This window comes from Nelusetta ayraudi, unplaced genomic scaffold (genome assembly GCF_046127955.1).
Source record: "Nelusetta ayraudi isolate G7.1 ecotype Tasmania unplaced genomic scaffold, CSIRO-AGI_Nayr_v1 ptg000031l, whole genome shotgun sequence".
In the NCBI taxonomy this organism is placed as follows: domain Eukaryota; kingdom Metazoa; phylum Chordata; class Actinopteri; order Tetraodontiformes; family Monacanthidae; genus Nelusetta; species Nelusetta ayraudi.
The window spans coordinates 1,582,501-1,598,010 of NW_027466081.1; the positions used below are offsets into that span (position 1 = coordinate 1,582,501).

A 15,510-nucleotide genomic window follows, 5' to 3' on the forward strand; every position below is an offset into this window, starting at 1 on the left:
TATCCTTTGTCTGATAATTTGCTACGGAGCTCCATCAAAAAAAACAAAACAAAAAAAAACACCACTACTCTTGATCTTGCTTCACCATTTAATTTTTTTTATCCATTGCTCAAGGCGATTCTTATTTTCAAAGCAAGACTCGCATAGCGGTTTACACAACCAAACCCTGACAAAATCTAGATACCAACAGAGGGCGACACGGCATTCTCTAAGTTTTTATGTCTCCTCTTAGTGTTCTTTGTTAATTTGTTAGTGTCAGTTGTCCAATTCTACTAATGTATTTTTTGATTTTTTTTTTGTATTTTTCATTTGTATTTGTCGTTGGATCATTACTTCTGACCTGCCGGGGACGGCAGATGGAAAGTAGCCTTTGGCTAATCCTGGCATATTTACATTGACATGTTTAATTAATATGCACCGTCCCTTTAAAATAAATAAATAAAAATAAAAAAAGTAAATGAAGAAAATAATTCCGACCTTCAGTTCCTCGCACTGTAAACGATCAAAACAGTCAGCGGATGAATTTCTAGAAGCAATTTCAGCAACCATTAAACCAATATAGTGAGCAGTCATTTTATGCATTTACCTAGTCTAGTGACGATGGGCACTCAGCCCTTACAAAATACACCTTGGTATTTAGCCTCTCCCTGACCCAGGGCAGGAACACAGCGTACGTCTCTATGGCTTGAAATGAAAGCTTTGACAGCAGAGGAGGGGAAATCATGAAAACCACACATCCTTATTACAGAGTAGCTGGGGAATATAATGACTGCTTGGTCACAGGCTCAGAAACTGGCACGCGGGCACTCTTTTGTGTTAGGCAAGTTTGGAGTGTCTCAAAAGCCACGCCCATTCTTTTGCATTCAAACCGAGTGCAGGGTTTAATTTAGATGTTAAGTACATAATGCATACGGACACAGACGCAACCGCACACAGGCGAAGTGTAGCATTTCAAAGTGGGACTCCTTTGCATTTGGTGCCAAAACAGGGGGGGGGGCCAAAGTGGGGCAAAGGGCCCGACCGACTCTTGACTCTTCCATCACTGCTTCATCAGTTGAAAAACAGCAGGGACCAGCAGAGACTCCTACCGAGTCAACCCTTGCTATTATGTTTTTGGGCGTGGACCAAAGTCAACCCTCTGAAATCCTCCAAAAAGCTACTTTAACATTGAAATGTTGTCTTTTTTTCTTTCTTTTTTTTTAAACGCACAAAATTATTTCAAGTTACAGTTACTCAGGTATCAAAGAAACAGGATGAATTTCACCTGGCTTGATGAATCCGTGGATCGTGGACACTGACGTTTTGAACTCAGCTTAGTTTTAGTCAGTCAGTTGGTTAGTCAGTTAGTTAGTTGGGTATTTCAATTGTGTCTGATTGTTATAGGAATGGTTTGTATGAGCAGAATTTTAGCAGAGTGTCCAAGCTTTCTGTGGGTTAGACATGGTTAATAGACGAAAATGCAATAATATTACTAGTCTGTTTTTTTTTTTTACAGTGGCAACAAAAATGACCCTGAGAAAGCCCAGACAAGCACCGTCTTGTGTTCTGCTGTGTAGAAATAAGGGTGTTGGCAAGACAGGTGGGTTTAAATTTTGTGTCTAGGATTGAGTTTGTGCGCTTCTCAAAAAAAAAGAAAGAAAAAAAGAAAAAAAGTAGCTTAAAACAACAAGAAAAACACTCTGTATGGATTTTGGTTGATCATAAAGCACAAGCAGCGCCGAGAGTCATCCAACAATGACAGGCACCAGCATCCCTGACATGGATGAGTGGTCATTAGCAGCCGTGACAATAGTGCTTACTTGTGGGCTGTGCTCAGCCTTTGCGTCACCGGACACCTCGACATCCACCGACATGAGTCACAGTCAGCAGAAAGACAAAGTCGAGAAAACAAACAACAAAAAAAAAAACAAAACAAAACCTCACGGTCGAAGATCCACAGAGCGGTGATTATCTCCGCTGCCTAAATATCGAAAACTCCTGCTGCAACCCGCTATTTATGCGTCGCTACATGACGAGCGCCGACATTTGGTGCCTAAGCGTTTTATTTTGCTGACTCATCGGAAAACTTTGGAGAAGAAAAAAAAAAGTAAGTAGGAGCGGCCTCCTGCTTATACACACAAAGTAAAAACAAAACTGTGAGCCGAGCCAGCGTGCGGTTTCTTCACGTGTACATGTGTCAAGGCTGCCGGCTACGAGTATTCGATAATAATCAGCAAATTAAATGGATAATTAATCAGAGTCCTGACTATTTCTTCTGTTCTCATTCAAGCCGTGGTGGGAACGTGTCACGTCAGGTTGTAACAATGTGGATTTTTTTTCTCTTCCAAAGAACTTCTCACATTAAACCTGTTAACATTAACTGTTAACAAGGTAAGACAGGATACATGATTTTCAACTGAAGTTATAGTTTTGGCTGGTAAATTCATGCGTTTAGTTTTATGTCCTTAACACGCTGCCTTGAAGGCCGCATTGTTGCAACATTATTCTGTCTTGCTAGTGTGAGACACAGACCAGGCATGGAGGTAGAAATGGTTCAACCTTTCATTTTTTTTTTTTGGCCATCCGAGCTTTGAAGAGACAAAACCAGGGGTGAGTCACAGCGATTGATGTGCCCGCATAGAAGAACCTTTGGCTTCCTGATGGCTGAGCACAAACGATCAGGGCTAGTCATTCAGGTTACCTACGCGGACGTCTCTTGTTTTTCATTTTCTTTTTTCCCCGTTGTTTCAGACGCCACGTTGTCCCTTGTGAGGCGGAATGCAGTGACTAGCATTGTTCTTATGTCCAGACTTATGAATAAGTTTCACAAATAATTAGGAAAAAACAGGGACGACAAAATGGTCTCTGATCTCTGGGGAAATGAGGTATTGCAACAATATTACATATGCTTTTAGTGGTAAACAAAGAATGTGGATCACACTAGCAACATCACAGTCACATTGAATGAAGAGCAGCGAGAGACCTTCGATTAGGAGCTTTAAAAACCAAAGTGGTATTAGAGTGCAGCTGAAAGACCTACCTTGTTGTAACACTTTCTACTAATCTTAGTAGCTATATGTTTATTGATAATGTATTAATCACTTTAAAAATAACAGATTACTTTAGGGTTAGTTTCGCCTGTTTATCTGTGCTTCCTGTTCCCTGTTCCCATTTCTACAGTTTGTCTGTGACAGCTTGCAAAGGTACACGATACAGCAGTGTTTTTCAACCACTGTGCCACGACACGCTAGTGTACCGTGAAATAATGCCAGGTGTGCCGGCAAAAATGATCATAGTTCACTTAATTGGTCTATAAAAAAAAGAATAACATTCCATTGTGGAGTGACTGTGCTTTAAAAGGAATGTGAGCCTCCCTCACCTCATTTACCTCCTCAATTCCTCCCAGGGTACCAAGCTTTGTGTGCATCTCAGCAGGCCCAGGTTTCACACCGACAGAGTATGAAAAGAAATGAAGCGACTACATTGTCATTATTGGGCAAAAAAGTGTCATTTTATGATATTTTGGATGGTGGTGTGCCATGAGATTTTTTTTTAATGTAAAAAATGTGACATGGCTCAAAGAATTTTGAAAAACACTGCTATACATACACAGTACATAGGAACTTGTAGTTGTACGTGTTGCTTTCTCTACATCTACTGTATCAGATTTTTTCCCCCTGAATAATTCATTCCTTGTTGTAGATTTGATTGGTTGATTATTTGTAGTGCATCCTACATAGTTGGAAGTCTGTTTGCTATTGTTGAGGCACAGGTGTGCCTCATGATCTCTGATTACTAACTGAAGTCTCTGTGTGTGTATAAGATGTGTTCACGACTGTTTGGACTTTTACCCTGATGAAGGCAAAAAGCTGAAACGCGTAGGTTCAGTCATTTTTTTTAAAAATCCCTTTAACCAGGCTTTTAAATGTTTTTTTTTTATTTTTTTATATAGAACAGAGTTGCCTTGGATTTTTCAGTTTCTTTCTTTTTCAGTTTCTCATCCTACACTTCACTTGCCATTTTTTGTGCGAGGATTTAACTGAATATGTCAACTTTTATGAATGTACCCCAACCAAGGAACACCTGTTTTTTTTTTTTGACAGATTTTATTTAAAGGACTTTTTGGCTGGACTTGCGCAAAGATGGGAAATTGTGCCCCATGAGCACATTTTCTGAAGAATGAGGACAATTTTACTGCATGATTGTAAAAAAAAAATTACAGACACCAATGATGCCGTAATGAGGAGGACGGGGATCCTTTCATTCATATCATTAGGAACTCATTAAGGTCTTTACTGGGGCAGGAAAAAAGTGGTGGCAGACTGTTAAAATTTAATGATTGCTGATGGACGACGGGCACAAACAAGCGTTCTGCATCTGTGCATTAGTGTGTGCAAAAGCTGTGCTGCTGACTAAACCAAAGACTTGTGTTCCTGCTGGATGTAGATAAATAGAGGCGGGCATTGTGTCAAGGGATCACACCGAAGCTGGCCCCACCATCACAAAGCGCCCTCTGTGGTTTCACTGGTTGGTTTGGGGATGAGCGAGAACCCCCTGTATGACCCCCCCCCCTCCCCACCAGTCAGGAGGTCTCCATACAAAAGCACCATCTTGGACCCAGTGTTGTGGGAACATGGCAGCTTGTGCCAGTTTGCCACGGCTAGGGCTGCAACGACTATTTTAATCGTCGACCAGTCTTCCTTTTAAGAGTGGAAGGAAAACCTTGTCTTTAGAAAACAATAACCGAAGTTACGATGGAATTCATCGTCGACTACTTTCGTTATCGATTTTTGTCGACGACGTCGACGAATGTTGCAGCCTTTATGCCATGGCTGAGTTGAGTGGTGCCAAACCTGCCTGTCTTGGGCTTTTATTTCTCAGTTGAGGAGCTCAACTAGAGAAACAATCTTATGGAACTGAATTCAAAGATAAAAAAAAAAAGATGTTTACGCTTTAGTATGACATGGAGGAGATCAACCGAGTCCACAGTCCAGCCAAAAAAACATCTTCGCCCATTTGAGCAATTTCGGCAAATACACTTTCGCTTTGCTTGGAATTTTTTCACTTCCTCTCAGATCTGATGGCGTCCTCTGATCGCAGTTTGTTTATGTTGTGGATTTTCAGCCCACTTGTAATTGTTGAAATGGGTTGCATCGCAGGAATGTTTTGAGGCAATGCTCCTTGGCTCTTAAAATCATGTTAAAGTTCACAAGAGTCAAACAAGATTCAGCGAGATCTAGGTCGCACACAACTGGATGTCAAATTCTAAGAATTTGGGTACGCCAATATCACAGGATCATAAATAAAAACTAGCGTATTCAAATACACAAACTATAAACTTGCAGTGTAAAAATAAAGACTTTGAAACAGTGTTTAATTCATTGCTGATAATTGATTATTGAGATAGCCCTGAATGTTGGTGTTGCAAATTTCCCCACTGTGGGATCAATAAAGGTTCTTCTTCGTGTATATTGCATTCCTCATTTGTCTATTTTCTCTTTTCAGTCCCCATTTCTATTATTCTAAGACAGTGAGTTTTACAATAAAAAACAACAACAACTGGTGTATATATGAGCAAGATACAAACAGTATATCATGATAAAATTTTCCATTTCAGTTGACCTTTTCTGCATCCCTATAGAACAAATGCTGTTGTTGGTCAAAGAAGGGTGGGGACAGGGCAAAAACCTCAATGATAAACCAGGTGCGGGAACATCACAATCATCCTCAAAGTCCTTTTCTTAAATAACAACCTACGACCAGAAGCAGACCTACACAGGGCTCAGCATGTTTGATGTCAGCTTTTGTTCTCATCGAGGTCAACGTGGTGGAAGGTGTGGCTTTGAGGCCGAGCCAAACCACCACCACCACCACACGGAAATCAAAGCGACGCCTAAACACACGGTTCGGGCATTCAAAACGGAAGGCGAACCCACCTGAGCAGAGGACGCCTTTGTGGCGAGCGCAGGAGAAGTCGTCGCACTCGCAGAAGCTGCCGTAGATCTTGCCGAATTCCGACTCGTAGCACAGGCACTGGTTGCAGCTGCACTCTCCGCGCCCGCTGCACAGCTGCTTGCCCTCGGCCTCCCGGCAGGCACTCAGGTACATGCTGCTGGCTTCGCCCTCCTGGCACTCGCAGCGGGCGCCCAGGTAGCCCGGCTCACAGTGGCACGTCCCGCAGTTGTAAGTGCCTGTACGAGAGAGACGCTCATTTCATTGACACGCTTAACTTTGAAAGGTCCAGCGTGTTGAAATTTTCCTTCAAAAAATATGGTGCAAAATGGCAGCTAACTAGGAGCAAGACCCTGATGGCTGTATACGTTATTATTGTTCTGTGCATTATTACATTTATGAGAATTAAGGATGCCAATGATCGATTAATTCATTAATCGTCAGTTGATTGACCTTATCGATCGATTAAAGATTAATTGATAAGTGGCTATTGACTTTAAGTGGACTTCTAATGGGTCACATTTCCAACTTTTTTTTTTTCTAAAAAAAAACTGCTCCATGAAATTAGTATAGCTTACAAATTGGTTTCTGAAGAGTGACAATTGATGAGCAAAATAAAGACAAACGCTAATTCCATTCTTGTTTGCTTTAAGAGTACGTAGAAACATTCTAACTCAATAGTTTAGAAGAAACGGTTGAGGAAAACAGACAGACATGACCTAAAAAAAAACAAAGCTAATGAAACGAAAAAAATTATTTGAGTGTCTGAACGTATGAACACCAACCTATGGAGTTACAGATGCTGCTGTTAGTTTGCGACGTCCGACCGCAACCGCAGTCGCACTGATAGTCCACAGACACCTTGAGGCGATCTTTGAAGCCCACTGGTTTGATGGTGAAACTCTGGTTAGTGCCGTGTGAAGGGCAGCTTCTCGCCTCCACGCTCACATTAAATGACACCTGCAGGAAAGAAAACCAAAGAAGAAAAAAAAGAGAGAAAAAAAAAAGTAATTTGATGGCGATCTTGGTCCATTATGTCACGTTTCTTATTTCCTTTTCAATGTTTGTAATGCAGCAGATTTTTTATGGCAAGTCTTATTATAAATATATGCAGTTTAAAAATATATATTTTTTTAAGTGTTGATGGTCTAGGTTCTTTACATGTTATAAAGACTTGTGTCAAAGCTCAGAAGCCTGTGTGCTGTTTTCCCCCACCGGCAACAGTGCTGACAAAGCAGCAGAAAGCTGCCCTGATAATCAGTGCTATTCTCTATCAGTGAAAAAATGGACCTTGAATACAGCTTGGCAGATGGAGACAGTAGCGCTTTTTGAATTTGCAGAGAGAATGGCCCTGACTTTTTTTTTTTTCTTCAATTTTGTAGCCTCAACATAATGATTAGCATTTTCTCGTGGTGGGGGATTATTCTGTGACCTCGAGATCACAAAACAAATTATTTAAGATCTTGAGTTGGTTCATGTGATCCTAATAGTGACTTTGGCAGCTCTGAAAGGTTAAACCAGGACTCACGGAAATGCCTGTAACATTGACCAAAACAGTTTTAGATATCAGATGAGAACAAGAAGTATTTCCCACTCCGCTGCAAGCAGTTAGAAGTCTGGTGGTTGTAACACTATTGGAGCTCTTGCAGTGGGGGCTCCTTATAGCAATATAATGTCTAAATGTCAAATTATACAGCTAACTGTTTAAATTCACGCTGCATTAAACACTGGCCAATTCATAAAGATTCTTAATCACATTAGCCAGAAACTCCCTTCCATCCGGCGAGGAGAGTTTAATAGGGAAATGTGGGGCACAATTGCATTAACTGTAAATCAGCATCGCGAGGACAGTCGCTGCAATCATGCGGCTCACTGTGGAGGATTGCGCTTGGAAAACAGAGGAGAAGTTGCAGGGAGTTGTAGTAAATGAAGGTAAGGGAGTTGGTTGAGTAATCCACTCAAGGGGAGAATCTGTGTGTGTGTGTGTGTGTGTGTGTGTGTGTGTGTGTGTGTGTGTGTGTGTGTGTGTGTGTGTTGGGGGGAGTAATAAACATGCAAAACAAAAATAAAACATTTAAAATTAAAAATCAGACTTTTAAACATTCAGTATATTCAAAATAAAATAAAAAAGTTCAAGCTTAAATTGGATCTAAACAGCTTTTTTTTCTTACTTGGGGTGCATGTGCCAACAGCTGGACGAGCCGTTTTCAAGCTAGGTCTTGTCGAGCGCGCACAAATAATAAGCAAACGCAGCCTTACAAAGAGCAGGGTTGTTTTTTTTTTACTCCCCTTCCTGCAATATCAACAGGCACAAAACACATGCTTTATCCCCCCCGCTGCCAGAATTCAGAATCCTCAGAATCCTAGTGGTGAGTTAATTTTGTGTTGCCAAAAAGTAAGAGAAGAGATTTTTGTTCAGTTTCCTCCAGTGGAAAACCCCAACCAGGACTACACCTCCTTATGCCTGCCTCAAATGAAATTCACTGGAACCAGTCCGGTTCAGAGGGTCAAACAGAAACACACACAACTAATCTCGGAATAATCGCTCATTTCTACACAGAATCCTTAATAGGGTGTAAGCGCAGACTTTCTCTCCGCTCCACGCATGAACCTTGCGCACCGTGCAAGAGAGAAAAAGGGAACCAAACAACGATTCCCGTTAGCGCCCCCCCCCCCCCCGACTAATTCTCTTCTTTCATGGTGGCCAGTTTTCTTCCACCTTCCATTGTGAGGCTCATTGACATGCAGCAACAAGCTCCGTGAGAGCTCAGACACATACACACAATAGCTGACACCCGCACCCCAAAACACAGAATGACTCAAAGCAGCACAGTTCCGGAAGCAAAAGGGTCTGTGCCTTACAGCTACTTCTAACCTAACAGCTAAGGTGAGTGACAAACACTGCTATCTGGCTGCCGAATGAGATTCCCCCTGCACAGGCAAACATGAGGATCAGGTGACTGGTAGGTCACAGGAACATATCAAGTGGACAAAAAAAAAACAAACAAAAAAACAAATCCACTGCAAACTGAAGGCGCCGCTAAGGTAATGCTATGCTAACATTAGCAATTCTCTTACTACGCGTTGTGTGTTTTCTGTAAAATGTGAGGTGTGTTTGCTGTGAATTGTTGAGCAGTGGTTGAAACCATGGAGCAGGAAAGTGAGGACTGTGACTGGTTATTAGACCCAGAAGCCTTCAACACACCTGCGAGTGTGCAGCTAATTATGGTGAGAGGACTCCTATCTGCGCGTTCAGCGGCCTTCAGAGTGTCTCTTGATAGAGTGGGACACATTCATTTCAGATTGGACAGAAAAAGTCAACTATGAGACACATATTTTCCACTTTCAAATGATAAAAAAAAAAAAAAGTTTTTAGTTTTAGAATCTGTGAGAATCTATGAGATTTGTTTCTTTGTCTCGAATGCGAACACAGAGCCTGGTTGTAAAAGAGCTAATAGATAGCAGTTACTTTGGTGAGGAATGAGCAAGAGGTTGGGAATGAATGAAGCAATCTGGACACTCAGTCTGGTTAGATGTAGTTTTCCGTTCTCACTTTCGCACCCTACGGCAACGTGACAGCGGACAATACGTTGAACTGAAATAAACCCACGACTGACAACAACCGAGTTTCACAACGGTTGATAAAGTGAAGTGAAGCGCAGAGCTAGCAGAGCGTCATGGACAGTGCTGGTTCTGGCACGCAGCCCTGTAAAGTTTGTTTGCTGACACTTTCATTAGCGTGGCTGCTGACTTGGCAAAAGTCAATTCTACCTCTCTGGTTACGTTACACTGCAAAGAGGCTGTATTATGCTAACCTGAGGGACCACTGCTCCAATATTACACTTTATTAATACCTTAAGGTAAAAGTAGTGCGTCTGGCAGCTCGGGGAAAAAAAAAAAAAAAAAAGCAAGCCCAAGTCAAGCTGCACAACATATGAATTCTTTAAGACAACTAGAGGCATATGGTCTTCAGAAACCTCACCAAAAGTACATATTTAAAGACGATAACAGCAAAAAGGAAACCAAGCAACCTAGAAAAGGGTGACGCGTGCGATGTATGGAACATTTAAGACAGGCACTCACGGTTTCCCCGATCCTCAAGTCAGTGCATTTCCTCAGGCCTGGCAGTGGCTGTCCATCCTGGCAAGTGGCGGTGAAGGAGAGGTTTATGTCCTCTGGGTGATCCCACACCGACAGCTCCACTTTGGACCGGATATTCTGAGAACATTTACATGCACACTGGGCTTTAAAAAAAAGACGTATACAATTTGACAAAAGTCAAAGACAGCATCGGGATTACACTTGGTGCACATGGATGGCCACGTCCTAACCACTGCACACACCCACGCCTATGTGCTCGATCCAAAGGGAACACAAAATGGCCTCACAATGTTGTTGTTTTTTTTCCAAAGCACTATCCAAACAGTGACCTCCGAGCGTTGAGTCGAAACGCCGCGGCCGAAACGGTCAACAGCAAAAACCACAGTGGCATCAACACACAGCAAGGACAATGTGGCAGATTACGCACAAGACTGAACATGACGGCAGCTTTGCTTCAATGTTGCAGCACTGCTCAAAGAGGAAGCTCTTCATGGCTCGTCTGACACCCAAAAGATTCGATAATTGATCACTTGGGGCCAAGATGGTTTACGGGAAACACCAATAGAGGTGGCGGAATCTCAGCGTAATCACGAGACTGTATTAGATGAGGCAGTCTGTTGCCTGTATTTCTAATCATATTCTGTCTTCAGGATTAATACCTGAGAAAGTAGATAATACACGCAGAGCATCACATGCGGTTTTGTGAAATTTGCCCACGAGTACGACCACATTTGGCTCACAAAAAAAAGACTCTCAGCATTACTTGCAATCAGGAATGGTGTCACAACACAACAATGAAAACATTACCAACTAACCCCGCTGACCCTTACTGAAATAATGACGCCACCAGCTAAATCTAAAGCACCTTATTTTCATTGCAGCCTTTGGTTCCAACATTTCCATTTATTTACTCGTAACACCGGGGGAAAGAATCGTGTTACCCTCGGCCGTGAAAACTACTTCAAAAGCCCACTGTACACGCCAAAATGGGAAATCCAGCTTGTCCGGGGTCAAAACCTCATAAAGTGTCTAACAGTGGTGGGAAGACTCGGAGGAATTTGCACCCTCACCCCTCCCCTACTATCTTTTTTTCAATTCCCTCGGCGTTAGCCCTTGGCTCCCTCAGACCCAAACAGGAAACCAAGTACACTGACCATCACACCCAACCTTATGTTTATTTACATACTTACACTGTATGCTGCGATAATGAGCTGGATGACATTCTTAGAGTCCTGGTCCAGGATTTCCACTGTGGTTCCCGGTATGAGTGCTGTAAAATTCTTCGCAACGAGAATATGAAGGAGAGACGAGATCAGTGTCGGTGGCTGACCGTTCGAGGCTTCAGCGCGTTGAGATAAAATACAAAAAAAAAAAAGAAGAAGAAGAAAGAAAATGGCCCAAACAATCCAAGTACCTTGTAAATGACGTACAGCCGTTTTGTCACAGCAAAGATGAGAAAGATGTTATTTTCAGCCAGTTTCTCCCCCAGTAGCGCCAAAGATGGGTAATCCTGGAGAGAGACAGACAGAGAGGGAGAGAGAGAGAAACAATTAACAACAATTACCCCTTTTCCTTTTCCAGAAACCAACACAATGGCAGATGGAATTCTGACCCCTGATCTGTGACACTGCTCTCCTGTAACTGGAGGAAAGTCAAGCGCGTTTTCTCGTTCCAAGCCGAGACGGTGCTCATAATTAATGCGTCTTTATCTGTCGATTTGCCAACTTTTGCAAATAAAAAAAAAGAAAAAAGAAGAGAAGAATCAAAGACAGTTGAGTTTGGAAGGAATTGGACAATAAACTGCAGGCTTATCAAGTACTGTAGGTTCCAAAGTAACTGCACCTTGAAAGGGTGCAATTACAAAGAGTAAGTTTGTAGTTTTCTGCTGACTGGTTGCATGTTAGGGCAGCATTTTCTAAGGCAACTCCCCTGCTGTCTCTTTCCAAAGTCACGGTCTTGCATAGTTTTACTGCAGTGTATTAAACGGAGAGGGCTTTCGGGTCAGACGGTCAACAACTCGAGCCGAGCGACGGCCGTTCCAATTTTGTTTTGTTTTTTTACAGTTGCAGGATGCCGTTACCATTATTGTGGAAGCGCTGTATTCGTTCTTGGCATTAAGGTGACACCGTCCGTCATGGGGCTTGACGAGGCCTCCCAGCCTGCCGTCCAGAGCGAGGTGGGGGACGTCGTCCGTCGCGAACACCAGCAGGTGGTAGGCTTCTTTCCTCCAGCCTATCTCGTCCTGTTTGCACGGCACAAGAGACGAGGTCACACCTACTCTCGACTGTCACGAAACAAAGCGGTGACTTTTTTTTGTTGTTGTTGTTGTTGTTGAGCTGTACACACAAATGCAAACCGAGTTACCGCCGGCTCAGTCACGGACGCAAAAATAGCAAAGCATGAATGAACACAGTGGAGGAAGAACCTTTAGTATGGATCTAGTACAAAGGCGCTTTAACAAATAAGTGGATGCAAAATGAAGAAACTGTAAAACAGGAGCAATAATAGTGACTGTAAATTTCATCATAAATCTGTTTAGGATTCCACTTGTTAAAATACAAAGATGCGTGAATAATTTATGATGGATTTTTTTTAGATTTGTCTTGAAAAAAATTGTCTTTGAAAGTAAAAAAACAACAAAAAAACAGTTGAATCACTCATACTAAAATTACGGAAGAGGATTAGGGCTACGAGAAGAGAAAAAAAAAAATTAAGATAGACTTTTTTTTTTCAAGTTTCCAATTCGAGAAGTTGACATAGAAAATACGACGTTTTGTGAATAAAATAAAAATTTTGCAATCAATGTCAATGTGAAGCAAGTCAAAATGTCAAGAATAAAGTCGTAAGGATACACCTGCTTTCGGCAGCTTCCTTTTAACTGTGGGTAACTGGATTAAGCCGACATCCACCCAGTCCACTCGCCAATTTCCACTTTATTTGCGTCGACTTTATTCATGAAATTTCTACTTCATTCACGAAATGTTGTCTTTTTTTTAAAGTCGACTTTATTCCCGAAATTTAGACTTTTTTTTTTAACTTCAACTTTATAAACAAAATTTCGTCTTTTTTACGTCGATCCCCCCCTTCAAAAATTTCAACTTAAAACTTGAAATGAAAACTTTAAATTAAAAAAAAATCTCCATCCTGTAATATTATTTTCTATTCTTGTGGCCCTAATCCTCTTCCGTATAAAATGGCTTCACCAGATTAATTCATCAAGAAACAGCGGTGGGGTCACAGGGAGCTCAGCGCGATCCAAGGAAATTACAAAGGCAGCAGTTTGATCACAAGACAAAAAAGGGAATAGACGCTGCTGCAAGTGCTAGCGACTGTTGTCTAGCTGGCTTCACTGGGTGCACTTGTGGTTGATAAGCCTTTGGTTAAGAGGCAAAAAAAAAAAACATTAAATATGAGAGATCAGTGGTCTGTCTTTGAACAGATTTTTCCTTCATCTGCGCCAACTCTCTGGTGTCACTACAAATAACTAGGTTGCCTTCATTTAGAAGGGACCATACAGAGAATCTTAAAAGGGCACTAATCAAGACAATTTGACAGTCGGGGGGGGAATGGAAGTTGTCACGAGGGAGCGCTCAGAGAAAGACGCACCTTACAAACAGCAGCCTGCAGGATTGCATCGAAGCCTCCCTCCGGCGCGTCCCGGTTGCGAGACACCATTTGTTTTTGGACCTCCTGGTTGAAACGGTCCACTTCGTCGGTCAGAGACAAAATGTGGCGGAAACCGAACGTGGGGACACAGTTTGGAAACAATTTGTACCTGCGCATGGGGGCACGGACGGGGAAAAGATTAGACGTGAAACACGAGACGTGCCTCTCACAATCACCGAGCTGTTGACAAAATAAAACTACCAAAAACACCATGGAAGACACAAAACTGCCATATGGCCGTGCATGCACAAAGTTTTCTAAAATTTCAACAGCGTCACAAAAGTAGCTTCACTTTCCACCTTCTTTGTACACCAGCACCGCTGTCACTGCAGACCTTAACATAGTTTTCCACTGATATTTATCAACCACGTCTTTACGATCCCGGCGGTGCGCACAGCCCCCTGTCTTCAAGATGAAAAGCTCGCGCTGGTTTGATTTAATAAAAGCCAACCACTCCATTCTTTTGAAATAGGCCGATCTGGAACAGAAACTCCCCTTTGATGTGTTCAGATTGATGCTTTTTGTTCTTTTTTTTTTTAAATACTGTTTCGGTTTTCATTTATTGCGTCCATGTAAACATTCCGACGGTTAACATGACTGAACACACGTTAGAGATTGCAAACAGTTCGTGTGTAAGAGTTCAGGGCTCACTGACTTCACAGCTTTAAATGTAAAGCTAGATTTGTTTTTTTAAAGTACGCCCTTCCTGTCTTCAATCTTGCGTAAACTCAGTACGCGGTAAAGGTGGAATGGACTACTGGAGGTCAAAGATTTCCCTCAACTGTGTGTGAATTGCAACCAAAGCGATAACCCAGATGGGAAGTGATGCACAATGGCGAGTGCAGTGCAGATAGACCTCGAGGGCAAACAATGTGACACAGATTTTCACCATCTAGTTGCCGTAGCTTCTAATTTGCATGCAATCAATCGTGAACAACCAGCTTTGAACAAAGCTAGATTCTCTTTGCCTTTTAAATTTATGAATGCTCTTATTCTTGGACGGCAGGGCAATAATAATAATGTGTGTGTGTGTGTTTGTGTGAAATCTAAAGATTTGTCTTTGATATATTCACACTTGAGTCTACAAACACTTTTTTGCAGGGCTGACATTTCCATACATTTCTTTTTTGGGGTTCCTCACAATGTTTGCATCCACCCACTCGCGCCGTAATGCGCAAAGAAGCGGCTGCTCTTACTCACCCATTGCAAGGATTTTCCTGATACTTGGGTGCAGTGTACGAGAAGGGCGACATATTTTTGTCCACAAAGGTGCCAAAGCCAAGTCTGAAGTTGCTTGTGAGCTTGCCCATCTCATTGGCCAGCTTGGTGCCAAGGTTTCGAATGGTGTCCAAATCGTCTTTCATGGAGAGGGAGAGATCCATCAAGTAGTACAGATCCACTGGGTAGTCCTCTACCTGCCGCACCTGCACCTCAAACCAGGTCTGGGCCCCTAAATGGACAGACGGAAAAGCACGTGAGACCATAAGAGTTAAGACGCTAAGCATTTTTCCGTGTTTGACTTGCACTTTCTGAAAAGTGACAACACCCACCTGGTCGTAGTTTGAGAGATACGTCTTGAGGCATGATCTGGACAACCACGCGGCTCGGGTCTGACCCTTTAGAGCTCAGAGGCATATTCCGCAGAACCGAAACGCTACTGGTGGGATACTCGATATATTCCGTCCCGCAGCCCCTCCTCTGCAAGTTTTGAAGAAGATCGCATCGGGACGTCAAAGTCCGCCCTCTTCCGAAATCCTGCGGGACAAAAAGCTGGTGACTGCCAGTCGCTCAGAGTCATCCGAAAGAGATGAA

At 42.5% G+C, this 15,510-nt stretch overlaps 1 protein-coding gene across 1 annotated transcript in view; it reads right to left on the bottom strand.

Annotated features, from left to right (window-relative positions):
- The window catches only part of itgb5 (integrin, beta 5), a 29,146-nt gene that overhangs the window by 12,107 nt on the left and 1,529 nt on the right, over positions 1-15,510 (bottom strand). Inside the window, exons 3-11 of the mRNA XM_076030812.1 lie at positions 15,249-15,453; positions 14,899-15,148; positions 13,639-13,807; positions 12,113-12,274; positions 11,447-11,542; positions 11,223-11,312; positions 10,015-10,149; positions 6,717-6,891; positions 5,916-6,170 (exon numbers count right to left, since the gene is read on the bottom strand). Of these exons, the coding sequence (XP_075886927.1) occupies positions 5,916-6,170; positions 6,717-6,891; positions 10,015-10,149; positions 11,223-11,312; positions 11,447-11,542; positions 12,113-12,274; positions 13,639-13,807; positions 14,899-15,148; positions 15,249-15,453 (1,537 nt within the window). The remainder of the gene's footprint in view (positions 1-5,915; positions 6,171-6,716; positions 6,892-10,014; positions 10,150-11,222; positions 11,313-11,446; positions 11,543-12,112; positions 12,275-13,638; positions 13,808-14,898; positions 15,149-15,248; positions 15,454-15,510) is intronic.